Here is a 17,752-nt window from a genome sequence, read left to right on the forward strand (position 1 = left end):
CCTATGATAATAGTGAGGTCTTCCAGTGACCTTTCACGTTTTATCTCAGGACACGGAAGAGGTAGGAAATGTCACGTCACCTTTTCGCGATCGACAGATCGTTTACTTAGTCATATTAAATGGAATATCGAAATAAATAATATGGAGATATTTATTTTATATTCATAAGTTTTTTTTTACATTGGGGTTTGTCGCCAGTTCTTCCCAGGTTCTTCCTTTGAAAGTTTGTTTTTGTAAGGAGGGGGAGGGGGGCGAGACAACACTGAAAAATTTGAGTCAAAACTCAACACAACTTTATTTCTTACACACATCACTGATAGAACAGACTTTCACGTCACCTTTGGCGGTTTTCCTCCCTCTTTAATTCTCTTTCCCCCCAAAAAACTTTCAGAAATTCCAAAGATGGCGTCCAACAACCTTGCAGCAGACGACAGTCTTCAAAAGTCTGGCACTTGTAAACCAAGTTTTGTACATCCGGTGAAACTTCAAGAAAGCCTCGAATCTCTGCAAAAGGACGAACATCTCTGTGACTTTACTCTTCTTGAAACACATAACGTCCATCGAGTGGTGCTTGCAGCAAGCAGCCCTTTCTTTGAAGCCTGGTTTAACAAAAGTCAGAACGCTTCACACAATGATAGTTTAGGCAAGCATCCAGAAAGAGCTGTTAAAGAATTGGTGAACTACATTTATACGTCCAACCTCATGTTAACAAGTGAGACAGTTGATGACATTCGTCTGCTAGGAAAGCTATTACAGTTCCCTTTCGTTGTGGAAACCTGTAACGGATTCTCTAAAGGTAGCAGTTCTACAGTTTTCAGCGATCATTCCTTCCCAAAGGTCTTTCTACACAATCTCGGCAAGCTTAAAAAAGCAGAAAGTCTGTGTGATGTGGAAATTTTGGTAGAACAGTGTGCTATCAAAGCTCATAGGGTTATTCTTGCAGCTAGTGGCGACTACTTCAGGGCTATGTTCACAGGTGGTATGAAAGAATGCCAACAAAGTCAAGTTGAACTGCACGGACTCAGTGCCCAGGGTGTCTCATCATGTATTGAGTTTATATATAGCTCTGACATTGAACTTGAAGGTGTTGAACACGCAGAAACTGTCCTGTCAACAGCTTGTATGCTACAACTTCCTTTAGTAGTGGAGCTATGCTGTGAATACCTTAAGATGACCTTACACGTTAACAGTTGTATGCATGTCGCAAGTTTAGCCACTCTCTACACTCTTAGCAGTCTAAAGTCTGCTGTAGACCAATTCGTGTTTAAGAACTTCTTACAGTTTTCTCAGACGGACAGTTTTCTTAACTTGTCAGCAGATGAGGTGATGTCTTACATTGACAATGATCGGTTAGAAGTTAGAAATGAACTTGAAGTATTCAATGCAGTCGTAAAGTGGATCAAACAGGACAAAGCAAGATTGAAGTATGCAAAAGGATTCATGAGTTGTGTAAGACTTCCACTGATGTATCCAGAAGAACTCAGAAAAGAAGTTATTGTGGTGGATTTTATGTTAGAGGATCAGGGATGCAAGGCTCTGATTGAAGAAGCAATGATGTATCATTCCAACCCTTACCTAGAAAACAAACTTCAGAACAAAAGAACAAAGGTTCGCTCCGATAATCCCTCTGTTGTCATTCTCGGAGGAGAGGCGCCGTCAGACCGAATAGGGCAGATCATGCAAAGGCTTGCGGATCGGTCGGAAGCGGCAGAGGTTTACAGTATGTTGTTCTGGGAGAAAAACGCCGCAAAGGATTCAGAATGGCAGCCTCTATCAACACCTGGCGACATCCGGGCCAATCACGCAGTAGCGGTCATGGATGGGTTCCTGTATTTTGCCGGAGGGTATGAAGTGCCGCGGTTTCTCAACACCGTCGGGAGCGTCAACATGGCCGCATGTTTCCGGTACGATCCGCGGTTTGACATCTGGCTTCATCTCTCGCCGATGAAAAGCTCAAGAAGCTACTTCTCCCTCTTGCCGTGGAAGGGGAGACTCTACGCCATTGGTGGCTCAAATGACCGGTTGCGCACGTTGTCTTCGGTGGAAGCGTACACGACTGAGGTCGACAGCTGGGAGCTTGTTCGTTCGCTGGAGGAGATGATATGCTACCAGGCGGCCTGCGTCTGTAATGGGACCATGTATATCTCAGGTGAGGTCACTTTGTCAGGCTTTTGTTGCAGTGCTTAATAATGATATTTCTGATGTTCAATCTTGGCATAGCCTCTTAGACGAGGATTTTGTGGAATGTTTTCTTCCAAAACATTCAAGCATGAACACAGTCATTTAAAGCGAGACTGATCTTGGACAAGTATGTGGAAAGACACTCAGTGATGTACAGAGATGACAGTAAATTGATATTGAAGACTAGCAATGAATTGTACATGGTTGAAGAATTTACTCTAAGATACTTTATACAAAAAGCATATTTTTGAATGAAACCATTGGACTGACTTGGTATTGTTAATATTCAAAAGAATAATCTAAGGAGAAACTGTTTCCTTTCTTTTCCTGCAGGAGGCTACAATGATGATGAGTTCACCAACCATATGTTCACATATGATCCAACTGATGGCGTTACCTATAGAAACCCCATGCAGTATGCAAGGTAAATAAAGGATTCCTAATATAAATAGCCTTTACTTTACATGTAAATTTTAACCTACTGGCTTCAGTTGGTACCAAGAGTGTATGAACAAATGAGAGACAGTTACAGAGAGCACTGTCACTGTCATTTGTTCATTACACTTACATTGTAAGCACAACTTTATGTATCGTGATTGAAAAAAATCTCAAAATTTGTGGGACATGAAGTCAATTACTGCAAATCTTGACATGTTCATGGTGGTTTTATTTTGTGTCTCTTCACCGCAAAATCATTACACTGCGGATATTTTTATGCTACGGTATTGCTTTGACTATTCAAAACAATTAGGAAACCTCCTTTACACTCCAACTGTGAAGTTACTAGTAAATCCCTGTGAAAATACTTAAATTTACAGTATGTATGGAAAGGAGCCCTCATTGACAATTAATTTCTTCTTTTACTTAGATTCTTACACTCCATGTGCGCTGTGGGAAGCACAACCATTCTCACCATCGGAGGAAGAGCACAGGACGACAGTTTCAACCAAGTTGAACTTTACGACGTCACCACGGACACCTGTACCATGGTGGCTCCCTTACTGCAGCCCCGAAGCCTCATGGGTACAGTGGTCATCGGGAACAAGGTGTACATTCTTGGAGGGAATAATGGGGAAGAGAATGAACCAACAGACTCAGTACAATGCTACAATGTAGATAAGAATGAGTGGAAGTTGGTATCGAGGTTACCGCATGGACTTAGTGGTTTGGCTGCTTGTGCAATACACCTTCCATGGAAAGTAAGATACAAGGAGGGAAACTAAGATCAGACCTTATGTTGTACATATATATAAATGCAAAGTGTAAGATGATTTAGTAAGTAATGCTCAGTACTATGTTAGAGGTATATTGTGTTAGTATGTGCATTTCAGCAATGTTTTAAAGCACAATTTTAAAGCTAGTATGTAATTTAAATGTGTATCTTTTACATGTAAGGGGCAGGACAATTTAGGGTCCCAATTCAACAGTCACTTGTATTGTATATTTTGTTTCAATAAATGGAATAGAAAAATTCAAAGACAATTGCACTTTTCTTGATGTAGGATGGATGTATGAGACGAGAACATCTCTGCAGTCATCATCATATCTTGTTGCTACAGTTCTGTATAAATTCTGCTGTAAGTTGAATGCAACTCCAAAAAAGATACAAAAGCGGAAGTTCTGCTGCAGTACTAACAAAAGCCACCAGGAGGCCCATAATCGCCCTTGACCTTTGTCTTCCCAAGACCTACCCACTTACCAAATATCATTACAATCTGTCCAGAGGTTCTTAAGTTATGCTGACCACAAATATTTCAAACCACAAAACAGACACACATATACACCAAACACAATACATCCATTTCTCATGGAGGTACATGTAATAAGATTCCTGGCAGCCATATTGTCATGAAAGGTGTATTTATTGCAGCAAAAGTCTCAAAAATACATGACTTTGCACTTGAAAGTCCATAGCTCTGTAATGCTGACATAACTGTCAACAGGCTTCCAATAATTCATTCATTCAACAAAACTTTGTCAACACTTTGGCACGGTGCACCTAAGAGATGATGATAAATTCAAAGTTGCACAAGAAGCAAATATGACAAAGACATAAAAAATGTGGTAAAACTTAAACATAAAACATTTAAGTCCCATATTTCTAATGAATGCCTTTTCACAAAACTTCTTCCTAACCCTAAACTGAATCATAATAAAAATACAACAGCATTCTTCCTAATGGCAGACCAAAATATTCAATGTAAGTAAAAATACCCTCTTTGTATCAAGAGGAAAAAAATTATGACAGTACTTGATTAAAATATCAAAAATGTTAATCTCTGCTGAACTGCTGAACAATTATATATCACTTTAAAAAGTCTCCTGTTACAATTAGAAATAGAACTAAATTTAACATGGTATCTACACCAAATAGTACCCGAAACCTATAAAGCAAGACAATACTTTAAGCATTCAAAGCTATCACAGACTATAGAATCTCCTCAAATATAATTTCCAAGTAAAACTTGCCTATACGTATGTACAATTTTGTTACATCACAAACAAAGCAAAACATACAACATATATCATGATCATGTACAACTGATAACTTTTTTTCACATCTTTGTTTTCCAAATTATAGACATGACTGTCTTCAAAGCTGTTGAGAAGATATAAGCTAGAGTACAAATTCACTATTTCCCTGAGCAATTAGAGGGCTAGCCTAGAATCAAGTTTTCTTAGTTTTAGTCTGCTTCCAATGTGTCATCTTTGTTGGCAGGTAGAGACAGTTGAAAGCGGCCTAAAGCTAAAAGACTGGATTTCAGGCTACTTTAAGGCAGACAGGGTAGTAGCTTTTGTGACATAAAACATTGCTTTATTTCAACTTCCTTGGCTTCATGACTCTCTGATACAACTCCTTGCCGTCGACGGACTCCAAAAACGTGAACGTCATGGCCTCTTCTGTGACCTGCACCTGTGCGAAGCCCCCCTGACCCTTCTCCTCTGCCCATAGAAACTTGAGGGAGTCCTTCGGTACAGAGTCCTTGTGCTTCTGAGAAGTGTCGATGAAGTTGGCACACCCGATGACAAAGTACTCCACATCCGAGTCCTTCTCCTTCAAGTGCTGGATACAGAAGAAAGATTCAGTTACTTACAGTAAGAACACAACTGTTTGAATGATTGGTTGATAACTTACAACAAACCAGCGTTGCCTTGTCTATTGTTTTAGGGATTGGACTAGCTTTGTTTGTTTCTTTGTTTTGCATAGCCAGTAAACTGCCTTTAAAAACGTAACACACCAGTTTTGCACAGTAAGTACCGGTATGAGCTGCATAAGACTAGACTGTAGGGGAAGGACCCCTACTCTTTTTGATAAGTGTGGCTGTCCTCAATGTCCTCCTTTTCGGTAAGTGTGGCTCAAAGTGTGGCTGTCCTCAAAGACGGGGCCTCTGGCTTTACGTTCCTAACTGCAACTAGGTACTCATTTTCAGTTGAGAGAGGAAATAGGCAGAGTGCCTTTCCCAAGGCATCATTAGGGTCGGCTAAGGATTCGAACCCAGAACCTTTAGATTTGGAGTCAACAAGACAACAACCCTAACCACAAGACCAACTTGCCACCTTCTAATAGTATACCACTGTATAGTACTATTCGCAGAGATAAATAATGCACAGAAGCTGCAACATACCTGTAGATTGTGGTCATGTCCGCTGAAGTACGCTGTGACCCCGTAACGCTCCAGAAGTGGCTTCACTTGTTGCACCAGGCATTTGGTTGGTCCGTGTTCCGCCACAGACCACACGGGGTAGTGGGCAGTGACGATCACATAGTCTGATCTAAAATGACAAGAACACAACATGGTCAGAAATACAATCACTACATTGTTGGTTAAGACCACTGTCAAGTAAGGCTTGTGCACAAAACTCAACATCAAGCTTTTGACTGTCATTCTTCTTAAGGATTTTTTAAGGACTTTTTTACATAAGCTGGTTTAGCTGCACATATGCAGTGTTGTATGTAAAATGTCAAAGTTGAAGGGCCCTGAGACATAAACAAAACATGACCAGACATGGTATCAAGCATGGTCTAGACAAGAAATGTTTACAAATTATTAGGGGCCTTCACCTTTGACCTTAGCTTGTGCCTGTGCAGTTCAAACAGTGAACTGGCTTATAGCCTTATACCATCGTTTGTTTGCCATGAGACACACAGTAGCAATATGGAGATGTTAAACCAATCTTCAACCATTTTCTGTAAAAATCTCTAATTGTTACAGACATATCAAAAGCATGTTGCAGTACTATGTAATTCAGACAGGAGGAGACGGTGCTCACTTTGTAGCATTCAGCTGCTCTTCCAGCCATTTCAGCTGAGTTGTAGCGACTTGGAGATTCTCCGGACCGGTCAGCAGCCCGTGCTGGAAGTCGTCAGAGTTCCCGCACATCGTGACGGAATCGTACTGGATGATGGTGACCGTAGTGTTGGTACCGGGCACGGTAAAATTCAGGCTGTAGTACAGGCTTGGGAAGTTCCTAAGAGGACATAAAATATATACATGTACAATCAAAATAGTTGCAACGTCATGTCGTCACCACACCTGAAAGTTCATCTGTGACAGTAGTTGACATTGTAAAGATATGATATACAATCAAAACTGTACAAGTGACCACCTCTACATAAGGACCAACAATTTTTGGTGGTCCCTTAGACGATTTTCCTATTGACACAAGCATTGAGAACAATGTCTGTAGTGACCACCTGTCCACATAGATCAGAGTATCAGTCCCCTGAGTGGTCTTCTTGGCCAGTTTTGACACTACTATACAAATCTTGAGATGAATGCCCAAGGATTGTATAGTGCAGTAGTGGAACTCAGCCAAGAACTTGGATTCTTTGAAGAAATCTCCATTTAGTAGCATGAGAATAGGAGATTTGTTCTTTCAAAAACTTTTTATCATCTTGAGCACAGGCCACATTGTCATAATGTTTGAATTTTCAAGGATAACTAACATGTAGAAACAAATCAAACTGGAACTAAATTTTTTCATTTGCTTTGTCAGGTGGGAAATTTGCATGCTAGTCTACAGATCATTCACACTACAAAAATGAATGCTAATTGATACTAACAAAAGTGATATCAACATACCATTTCTTTGACCTGTGCGAGTACGCTATCTGGGCCGTCACGTTGCCGTTGTGGTCGTGGTTACCAGCGATGAAGTACCAGGGAATGTCCAATGATTTGGCTGTGAAGACATCCTCAAAAGTTTCCTGTGAAGAAAGGTTTCAAGTTGAGTTTGTGTTTGGTCATTGTCATCTAATTGTTGGGGGCCTGCATGGGGGTTATGCTGATTTAAGGAAGACAGTGGCTATTTACTATTATGTTAAATTCAAGCAGGTTTTCTTTACTTGATGCTTAATTTAGGTGCCAATTATGCTTTTCTTCGTATATAGAAATAGCTTAATATGAAATTTGTATAATTCACAACAACTTTCGTAGTCTGTATATTGCAAACTCCCACTGTCCATGGCTTTTATGGCCCCTCCCTTTGGGGTAAGCCCTGTTGTGCCCTGAAACGAAAGTTAATCAGGCTAGTGAGTTTCATACCTGGAATCTTTTATCAAACTCGTTCTGCACGCCATCGAAGTAGAAGTTGTCCCCCAGGCCCAGGACGAACTTGTAGTCCATGCTGTCTGCCACCTTCCCCATCCTGGCTGCTACATCCTTCTCCACACCAGTCCTGTAGGGGTACAGGGGGATCCCGCCCCAGTCTCCCAGCACCATGAACCGCAGCGACGCCTGGTCTTTGTCATATGCTGTAAAAACAATAACGACTTAGTATCTGTATCTATATAGACTGTATAACAGCCCTTCGGCATAACACACCAGCTTTGCTGTGTAGTGTGGCAGCAGCTGGTTATATTATACCGAACGATCAATTCACAGTACCGTTATGTATATTATACTGACAATTGATGCACATGCTGATGTCATACATATAATTGAATCAACATGTTCTAAATAAGTTCTAAATAACTGATAACAACTGAAATTTGACCAACTAGACCATTTCCACTTTCACATTCTGTTATCCAAAAGAAGTGTTCCTCAAAGTGATTTGAACTTCCTGTTTGGAGTAAGAGAGAGGATAGCACAAGGTTCCGCTCCAGAGGCGTCACCAAAAATTTGGCCTACGTGCCATTTGTCGGTCAGCTGATGGTGGTCAGAAGACAACTACCCAGGGGGTAAAGACCATTATGTAACAAACAAACAAAAGACATAATGAACGAAGCCCAGTGCGCGGGAAAACAAATTCTGGGACGCTAAGACAAGCCGCTTAAAACGAAAATAAAGGTCTTGAAGATAGCCCTGTCCTTGTACAAGTTATCATATCAGCAGTGTCTTGAATAAAAAGATAAAACCGTATACGGGATTCGCAATTTTTTGGCTTCTTGTTGTTGTGACAGATCGCTCTTGGAGGCGCAGTCTATTACGTAATTTTACAAGCAAGATTCAAGACCGATTTCTACACATGTCTGTGATTATCTTCTTAATCTACTATCTCACCTACTAGTTTACAAAAAGAGACAACGAAACGTAGAAGACTTGCCCTCCTCAAAAAAGTATACGGTCCCGGGCCCGGAAGTCATCTTACCTTTGAAAGGGGCGGCCACGATCCCTGTACCGGCTGTCAAAACCGCGACAACAGCGATCAGACGAAGAACAGAGCTCTTACAGCACATGATCGCCATGTTCTGATGATCTTGGAACTCTCTAGAAACTTAGGACGACGAAACTGGCACAGGTCCCTGCTTCCTGCTCTCGAAATTTCCGAATGAAATGTTGGACTATTTAGACTAACTGGTCACATGATCAGGGTAATCAGGGGACAGGCACATGATACCGCATCCAACCAAATGGTAACAACTATTCGTAAATTCCTTAAAATACATATCTACATCAATATTTTACTATCTTAAGCTAAATCAGAAATGTAAAGGTATATTTGCGGTATAATATTAGTTGTATATTGAGTTATGTGATAGATGACGGTAATTGATATTGTTACGTTTTGCTGCGGTGTACACATAACAGGGCATGCATCGAGGTCCGTCCTTCACGTGCTAGTGTTGTGGGCAGGTCGAGGGATGGGCTGAAACCTTTTGTTTGTTTGATTAAAATTTGCATAAGACACGCTTATAGCTGTCGACAACATCTAAGACTAGGAGTCTTTATTAATCAAAAAGAAAATGTGTTTTGAAACACCAAAAAACTTCTACAACAAAATACACACTGGCTAACCATGCATTGCAGGCCTAAGTGCTTTTTTATAGACTCGGCGCGAAACGAAACAACAAAAATAAACAAGGGCTTTACAATGTTAATCGAACGTCCAGAATTACCCATGTTCGATCGTGTTATCTCAGAGGAAGGCACCTTAGCATATCAATTGGCTCTGTGCGATATCAGATACGTTCAGCTCATAGCAAAAATGGCAAGTAGTTTGCCGGGGTGTTATTTTTTTCCTCCATTGGATCCAGAAATATGTCTGATTCTAACGGTTAACGTTCATAATACTAGATATCTAAAGTGTATGAGAGGGCTTAACGTGCAAAAACAAAATCAAACCCAACAAACAAAACCTCACAAATAATATAATGAAACAAAGGCAATAAAGGACGTCACGGGAGTTTTCAGTCTTGTTTTTTTCTTATCATGATCAAATTCAGAAGACGAGAGGTTGTGACACCGATGTGGACATAAGCCGTCCAGTCCTTGTCGGACGATATTGTGGACTCAGGTGCTTCCGGCTCGAATCGACCACTTCAATGGAAATGAAGACAACTCACAAGCGGGAAAATACAAGAAGCCATGCAAGAAACCATTGTGGAGGTCGAACCAAGAATCCCTTGGTTGAACACGGAAGTTGATTGTAACCTAATCATTGGCAGTTTGTATTCTTAGACAATAGCCCCTCCCCAAATAAACAGAACAACAGATTTTAGCACACGTGTTCGGCTCATGGTCCTGGAGTGACAGAAGACAACTCGAAGAATGTAGACAAGTTCAAATGCATTATCTTGGTTCTATAACACAACATGACACATAAACTCGATGTTTATTGATGACATCAGATGCGACAATGTTGAAAATAGATTTCAATCGCTTCAAAACAAGGACATATGGTTATAACCTACAATCAGTAATCATTGAAAAACAGAAGTGCTTTAGACTCGAAAAACGGTTCAAATAGAAGCTTTATGACAGAGCAGTTATGAAACCTTTAAGAAAGGTAAGATTTTACGACTTCTTTGTCGATTTGCTGAAAACTACTGTGAAGAAAATTCTAAAATTCAAAGTACTTTGTGCACATGCCTAAAGTAGAATCATTTACTGTAGTATGTATAGTAACTAGCAAAGCACCAAATAAAAACTGAAAAAGACCAACGTAGATTGGGCGATAGCTAAAGTGGATACAACGCGAGCATATTGGGATACTGCGGTATAAATGGCACCGTCCAACATGCCCTCTACCCGGGCCCACGTCCCGTTGTTGGGCAGGGGGGTGATGTCCAGTAAACGGCACATCAACTGGTATTCGTCGACAATGTCTATCGGGTCCGCTTCGTATCCTTTTCGGAAATCTGAAGGTCAAACAGACGAAGAAGTTTAGTTAAATAGCGTTTTCTGAATTGTGTTTTTGAATAATCATGTGCTGTGAATCATGGCAGTAAAAAGCAGACATTTCGACGACAGTATCTGAGTTTTAAGAAAATAAGTGCAAAACAAGTGTAACCGAGACGGGGGGGGGGCGACATAGTTTATCCGGCACTTACGACCCACTGCTGCAGTCACGTGTCTCTGGCACACGTGCCGGAAGTAGCAGTATACGATTCCTTACAGTGAACAAGGTTGTTGGCGTTCTGCCGAAAATATTTGGGGTAAGACCCAGTTCTTCCAGTGTTAGTTTTGTAAACTTTTGTCTTCTTCTCATAGATAGAGTTGGTGGCGATTAGTAGCCGAGCTACCACCAGGCTACCGTTCTATCTAACCCTCTTTTTATTTGCGTTTAGACAGAGAGAAGGCCAAGGACAATGTTCACTTGGCACTGCACTCAAGTTAATAACTTATTTCAACATAATTTGCCACATACAAGCTTGATACTGTAAAGTAAAGATTGTCCCATAGTTTATGCCATAGGTCTTTTTGAGGCCGTAGGTACGGTGGTTTCGTGTTGTCCATGCAGGCTGTGTCTTTCATCTAATACTCAACCTGTCCCTAACATACTACTTTCACATTTAGGTTGATATTCTGAGCGATCGAACCTGGCCCGAACGCCATAAAGACGCCCTTCATGTCCGTCCGGGAGCTGCTGAAGCCGTGACTTCCCCGCGGAAAGTGACTGGCGTTATCCCAGGTCCAGGGGATGGCAGAGTCCTACGGAGGAGAATTGTTTATTATTTATTTACGAGATGTTTATCAAGTAAACATTGAAATAAACATGACATGTTTGCTACTGGGTAACGTTTGTTGTTCATTTCATCATCAACCTATATGCATGCAATTTCTTCGAGGATGACACCATATATAATGGAATTGCCTTGCGTAAGACAAATGTAAGAAAAAAATCCAGAAAATGCAGCATATTTGATACTCGTACATTTGACGTCTTGTGTCATGATCAAGAAACTCTTTAGTGTTCTGAGCCCTTCTCATCCTCGTTCACCAGGACCCTTCCGCTCCACGTTACATCCCTTTCTGCGAGCGATGTAACGTGGAGCGGAAGGGTCCTGGTGAACGAGGATGAGCCCCTCTATGTGCTTCATCAAAGCAGGCCGAAGGCAAAGTTTCAGCTGTATTTTATCACATTACATCGCATCACATCACATCCAATACGACGATGACAGGTAAAGACTATACCAACAGTTGACGCCGACACAGACGTGACGTCAACAACCGGAAACGGGAACAAGATGGCGCATGCATGACGTCAAACTCCAACATGACAGCGCCCAAACAATACATTTTTGACATTCGTCAAACCTATGTAAGAACGAACCTCGAATACAAGCCAGGGATACTGAGCCAGCAGCAGCAGCGGTGCGACGTATTTTCCCCGCTTGTAGTGCCAGTCTTCCGGGATGTCCTCTTTCTTCAAAACAACAGAGTGGGGGACGTTTCGGAGATCGGAGTAAACCTGGATTGAGGAAAATCAAGCAAAACAGTTTTTGGTTCAGGGCTCAGACACACTTTCAGTATGAAGAATGGTCACATGAATGGAAATGTACTGGAAAGTATATCGGACCAAGCTAAATAAGACGAAAAAAGGACAACATTCATCGAAAAAGAAAGGGCTGAGCCAAATAAAGCCCCCTCACACACACACACACACACACACACACACACACACACACACACACACACACACCACGCACGCACACACACACACACACACACACACACACACACACACACACTACGCACGCACACACACACACTCACACACACACTCACATACTCACACACACACACACACACACACACACACACATTATTTATGAGATCCCTGTTTCCGATAAGAGGTATATCATTTATTAAGTTTTTGATTTCTACCAAATTGCAATAATTGTATTTCTAGATCCGAAAAAGTGCACCACCGTGCCTTTTCTAGCAATCCGTCCTTTGGCCAGATGTGGACAATCATGTCGGAGTACAGCGTCGGTCTCTTCAGATCGTCGACGTCTACGTAGTCTTTTAAACTGATGTAGCCGCTTGTGACGCTGTAGTCGGGTAGGGGAGCCATGCCATGATCTGATAGTATCATCACGTTCACTGATTGGTCAAGTCCCGTATCCTGGAAAATAACATACTCAAGGTTCAAGCAACAAGCAGTTTCATAGTTTGAACTGCGCATGCGTAGCGATGTGCGTTGTTGGTAATGTGTCAACGGTGAAGGCACCTATCTTGTAATAATGTAAATAGTTCTTGTCTAGACTTTGCATGTACATGTCCGGACGTGTTTGCTTGTGTCTCAGGGGCCTTCAACTTTGACATATTACCCACAATACATCTCCCTGCATGTGCGCAGTTTAATCCTTGAACCGGCTTATCATTATATGACAGCAATCACCCCTTTAGCTGCATTCCACAGTTACGATAAGATGTTGCATTCGCAAGCGTTCCTATTTCTGTATGTCTGTTTCGCACTAGACAATGGATCATCACGTTCAGCACCAAGGTCAGGGTTGTGGAAAAATCGAAGCCGAACGGTGCAGTGTGAAAATGAAAGCCGACAAATATGTACAAACTACAACTTGTGGGTCCACATAGTTGGACAACCAATGCTCTCTTACGAAGTCTTTATTGTTTGCTTCCATAGTTTGAATTGGTTGCGTCTGCCCGTGTCAACATGGCGTGATAGTGTTTTGATATTAACGAGTTATTTGAGGTTTTATTTTCTAAGAGAAAGCTGTACAAAGGAAGATCTCACCGTCAGCTTCTGTCGCAAGTACCCCAGCGTGATGTCCACCTCTTGTACTTTATCCCGCACAAGCTCTGAATCTGGTCCATACCTACACCTCAAACAATACACAACTTAGCCACGAACACGATGCAACGCACCATATATGTGCCAGCAAATACGCCCTCTTTCGAATCTCACTGGCACGACAGCTCACTTAGTGAATCGAAATTCCTGAATTATCTATGGATTATAAATGTACGTACTCAGCTTTATAAACATTGATACACTCAATTCATCTTCTAGCGTGCCTGAATGCAAAAGAATCATTGCAAAATACATCAACATTTTTTTAAAAGCGTTTCGAACTGGTGTAGTAATTCAAATGCTAATGTTAGTTCAAAATGCATCATTGTTAGCAAGGCCAAGAGCAGTTCTCAAGAGCTGACCTGTGACCCCAAATATCGACCTTCTGGTAATACAGGCCCGCCATGTCGATGACGTCATCACTAAAGAGTTGTACAATCTCGTCGATGCTGTTCACCATGTTCTCGAAAGAGGGCAGGTCTGTCAGTTTGATGCACTTGTTTGGGACGGTGTTGCGTATGGTCACCTGGCAACCTAAGGGTAGGAACAGATCAGAAATCATCGAAGAAATCATTGATGACAGGAAATGAGATAATCTTTTCTGGAACCTTTGACCTAACTTCCTGTCAATGTCCCCGACGCGCCTAAACCAATACGTGGGAAGACCATTTTGGTCTCCCGAATTTGACCTACACTTCCTGTCAGTCCGCGGTCACATTATTTCCTGTCACTCTACTGTATTCAAATAACTACGGACACACAAGCAGAGAAACAGACACACCGAAAACAAAACCTCCCTAACGGAGGTAACAAATTAATAACTGAGTTGACTAACCTGGCCAGTAGTACATGTTTGCCTTCTTCCCCGCCTTAGTAGCCGTTATCCACAGCGGCTCGGCGTTCTCCCACCAGAAGGGCTCAAACGACTCCTGATTGAAGCCGACCAGAAAAGACACGTTCCTCTCGGCGTCGTACATGTAGTTACCGGTCATGCCGTGACTTTCTGTGTAAAGACCTGGGGACGAATGCGTTACATCTAACAGTAAAAAGTCATACGCCATTACAACTGGATAACATTTTGAAACACTCAGACGTTTCAGACAGCATCCGCTATCTTTCGTCAGTGGCTGAAGACAAAGACTAGAAAGCCATACTAATACTTAATACGAGTACAACGATAAACACCAAGAATGCGGTCCCCAACGAGGGGGATATAAACTCAGTCACGTTGCACGTTGGGGACCCCATTCTACACATTGCAGCAGCGACACCTAGCTGCAGTGCGAAGTCGAACCGCCCCGAAAGTTGAAACGTCGGCTCAGTGTATTGATTCAAAGGTTGTGTGCAAAGAACTTTGTTATCCTGTTCCTCTGACAGTGTATTGACAGCGCGTCTGGCCCGAGTAAATATCCCTACGTGCTCCAAATACCAGGACAATACATTGTACACAAAACAGATGTTAGAACACTGTCACTGTGTGGTCAATAATCAACTAAACAGTCTCAAATAACATGATACGCTCTGTGAAGGTTTCATGAGATCCAGCCATTACGTTCCGTATTAAACGATGTGATTATGAATTGTGGTACGTTATGTATGAAGATACCTGTCATGATTGAATAGTAGTTGGGATAGGACTTGGCAGGGAACGCTGGTGTGACATACTGTGCCTTTACGCCCTCTCTCTCAATAGCTTGGAATTGCAGAAGGTGTAGATCTCTGTGCGAAGAAAATGTAACACAGCATGACACATCATCACTGTTTCGAGTGATCTTCTTCTTTATTGAAATTGACAGTGACTGTAAGCTATTGTTAATCAAAAAGACAATGACCACACAAAATTGTAAGACTTAAAAAAGGAGTTGCATATTCTCCAATCAGATGTAAGGATCAGGCTAATTTTCAATGCTTGAAACTTGTTTTTGCAACATTTCGTACTCTTTTCTAGTACATTGTATTGTACTTTCAACGCCTCGCTTTATCATACGTCGACAAGAACTAGAAGAGAGTATTAAATGTTGCAACAACAGGCGTAAAACAGTGAATGGCCCGGTCCTTACATCTGCTTGGAGATTAGGAGTCTGTGCTCGCTTGCGTGATTGTCAATCAAACGTATTTTTATACTTTACGTGCAACAATCTCCATGTAGATTTGTACCATACCTAGTTGGGTAGTCCTCACGCAAACCGTCCACTAACATCACCAAGAGTTTGTTTACGGCGAGACTGGGGCAGACGTGTAGCAAAACACAAGTCAGCAGCAAAACTGTTTGAACCGCCATCTTGCTTTCCCTCTGGTTGGCTGACTGCTGTATCTGGGACAATGGCCAATTTTTAGCCAACCATGGCTGTCTATTACATCTCGAAGCAGATGTTTGGAGTGGAGGATCGTAACGCATTTTTGCCATGGCGACGGTACCCTGGGCGCCAGACCAGTACCGGGTCGCTAGCGATTTCCTACGGTGGCCAGAGAACAGTCTGCCCGCCCGGTCTTAATCAGCGCTCCGGGGAGTTGAGCCCGTGGGAGTGAACCGCGCCGCTTTTACTAGATAGGGCCGGTCAACTCCCCGGCTAGAACTCCCCCGGTGCGCTAATTAGGGTTCGGTGGGCTGGGGTCTCTGTGCCGCCGGGAGGAACTGACTGCAAGGTACCGGCTAAAGAGAAGCGGCTAAAAGGCCCGATGAACAGTCTGGAACCCAGGGCATGCATATGGCGACGGTAGTATGTGTTTTTTACAGCTCATAGCTCAAATGCAAATAAGGACCTCATTTGCATAGATTATGTAAGTTGATACATTCTCTGTCCAACTGGCGAAAGTGTCGAAATCTTTTCTCAGCAAAATAGGTTATTGTTCGATTTCCTCATGAATTATGTAAATAATGCATGATTAATGTCTAATAATACAAACATTTACTTAACTTCCAAATGCTGCAAGAATGAAATCCCCATTACTAACCACTATGGAATCATAGTATTTTGTCATTGATTATTCAAATGAGGTTTTCATTTGCATAATTGATATCTGACTATGTTTATCTCTTTCTCAGTTACATATCTCAGGTGTGTGAGAGTCCTATGATGGGATGCAGCAGATTTATTGATTATACAAATTAGCTGCTGATTTGAATAATTAGCGTATGATTATGTAAATCATCACTTAAACTGTATACAAACCAAAACTCGACATGTCTGTCAACCACTTCTTGAGTTATTCTCTTTACAAGTTTGAAACAAAAACGGCTCATGTAGCTCAAAAAAATTCGCCAGAACTGACAAGACTGATAATAGTATTGATTTTCTATAAGCTACAGGCAGAAGAGTTGAAGGATAACAACACCCCCTCATTTCGATGGTTCAGTCCGCTCAGCTGACAGACATGATCGTCTGATTGTATAAGGTCAATACAAACAGGCTCAAGCGTTTCAAAAGACTTTCGTCAGATTTTACCTCTAACCCTGTGAAAAATTGTCACATATGGCCAAAAATGTCAAGAAAACAACTCTAGGATTAGAACCACCACAGCCTAGCCTGAATTCAATCAAGCCTCTTGTGACCGCTCGCGGCCCTGTAACCACCTCGCAACCCAAGGGGAGAGAAACCCCCGGACAGCTGGAGTTTGCGTTATACAGACTACACCACAGCCCTGCTGCGTGGGTTCTCCTCAGTCGAGATTCCTACCGCGCATGACCTAATGACGTATCCGTCAATCAAAAACCGGGCCTTCTCTGGTCAAGGTCAATTCTATAGGATACCTGACTTGCTGTGTGAACTTGGCTGACTTCCTGACTCGGCTGTTAGTCCTGTTTTTTCTCAGCTAGCTGTAGCTTCTAGGGTCGAGTAAGACAGCGGAGCTCGTAGGTAGGTAACGTGGACGCAAACTAGCTTGTACAAGGTATGTTACTTTGTACAACCGTCAAGGTAACAAGCGTTTCAAAAGAGTTCGGTTAGATTTTACCCCTAGCCTTATGACAAAATGTCACATCTGGTCCAAAATGCCAAGATAACAAATCTAGGATTGGCCACGACTGCGCATGCGGCTTAGGGTTTTCCTCTCGAGATTCCTACCGCGCATGCCCTAATGCTAA

At 42.0% G+C, this 17,752-nt stretch overlaps 3 protein-coding genes across 3 annotated transcripts; 1 reads left to right on the forward strand and 2 right to left on the reverse strand.

Moving 5' to 3' along the window:
- The first annotated feature begins 18 nt into the window (after window positions 1-18).
- Window positions 19-3,625, forward strand: LOC136420349 (kelch-like protein 26). Its single transcript, XM_066407207.1, has 4 exons — window positions 19-61; window positions 392-2,149; window positions 2,515-2,605; window positions 3,050-3,625. Exons 2-4 carry the CDS (start codon window positions 403-405, stop codon window positions 3,402-3,404), a joined length of 2,193 nt encoding a protein of 730 aa, XP_066263304.1. The 5' UTR covers window positions 19-61; window positions 392-402; the 3' UTR covers window positions 3,405-3,625.
- Window positions 3,626-4,024: 399 nt separating this feature from the next.
- LOC136420351 (tartrate-resistant acid phosphatase type 5-like) lies at window positions 4,025-8,965 on the reverse strand. The gene is made up of 6 exons (XM_066407209.1): window positions 8,776-8,965; window positions 7,728-7,936; window positions 7,266-7,390; window positions 6,454-6,651; window positions 5,808-5,955; window positions 4,025-5,245 (listed from the first exon to the last, which is right to left on the reverse strand). Exons 1-6 carry the CDS (start codon window positions 8,870-8,872, stop codon window positions 4,997-4,999), a joined length of 1,026 nt encoding a protein of 341 aa, XP_066263306.1. The 5' UTR covers window positions 8,873-8,965; the 3' UTR covers window positions 4,025-4,996.
- Window positions 8,966-9,811: 846 nt separating this feature from the next.
- On the reverse strand, window positions 9,812-15,964 carry LOC136420350 (glycerophosphocholine cholinephosphodiesterase ENPP6-like). Its single transcript, XM_066407208.1, has 9 exons — window positions 15,831-15,964; window positions 15,275-15,387; window positions 14,504-14,683; window positions 14,031-14,202; window positions 13,612-13,693; window positions 12,784-12,975; window positions 12,181-12,318; window positions 11,447-11,558; window positions 9,812-10,765 (listed from the first exon to the last, which is right to left on the reverse strand). Exons 1-9 carry the CDS (start codon window positions 15,947-15,949, stop codon window positions 10,533-10,535), a joined length of 1,341 nt encoding a protein of 446 aa, XP_066263305.1. The 5' UTR covers window positions 15,950-15,964; the 3' UTR covers window positions 9,812-10,532.
- Window positions 15,965-17,752: the final 1,788 nt, after the last annotated feature.

Source organism: Branchiostoma lanceolatum, chromosome 15 (assembly GCF_035083965.1).
Source record: "Branchiostoma lanceolatum isolate klBraLanc5 chromosome 15, klBraLanc5.hap2, whole genome shotgun sequence".
Classification (NCBI taxonomy): Eukaryota; Metazoa; Chordata; class Leptocardii; order Amphioxiformes; family Branchiostomatidae; genus Branchiostoma; species Branchiostoma lanceolatum.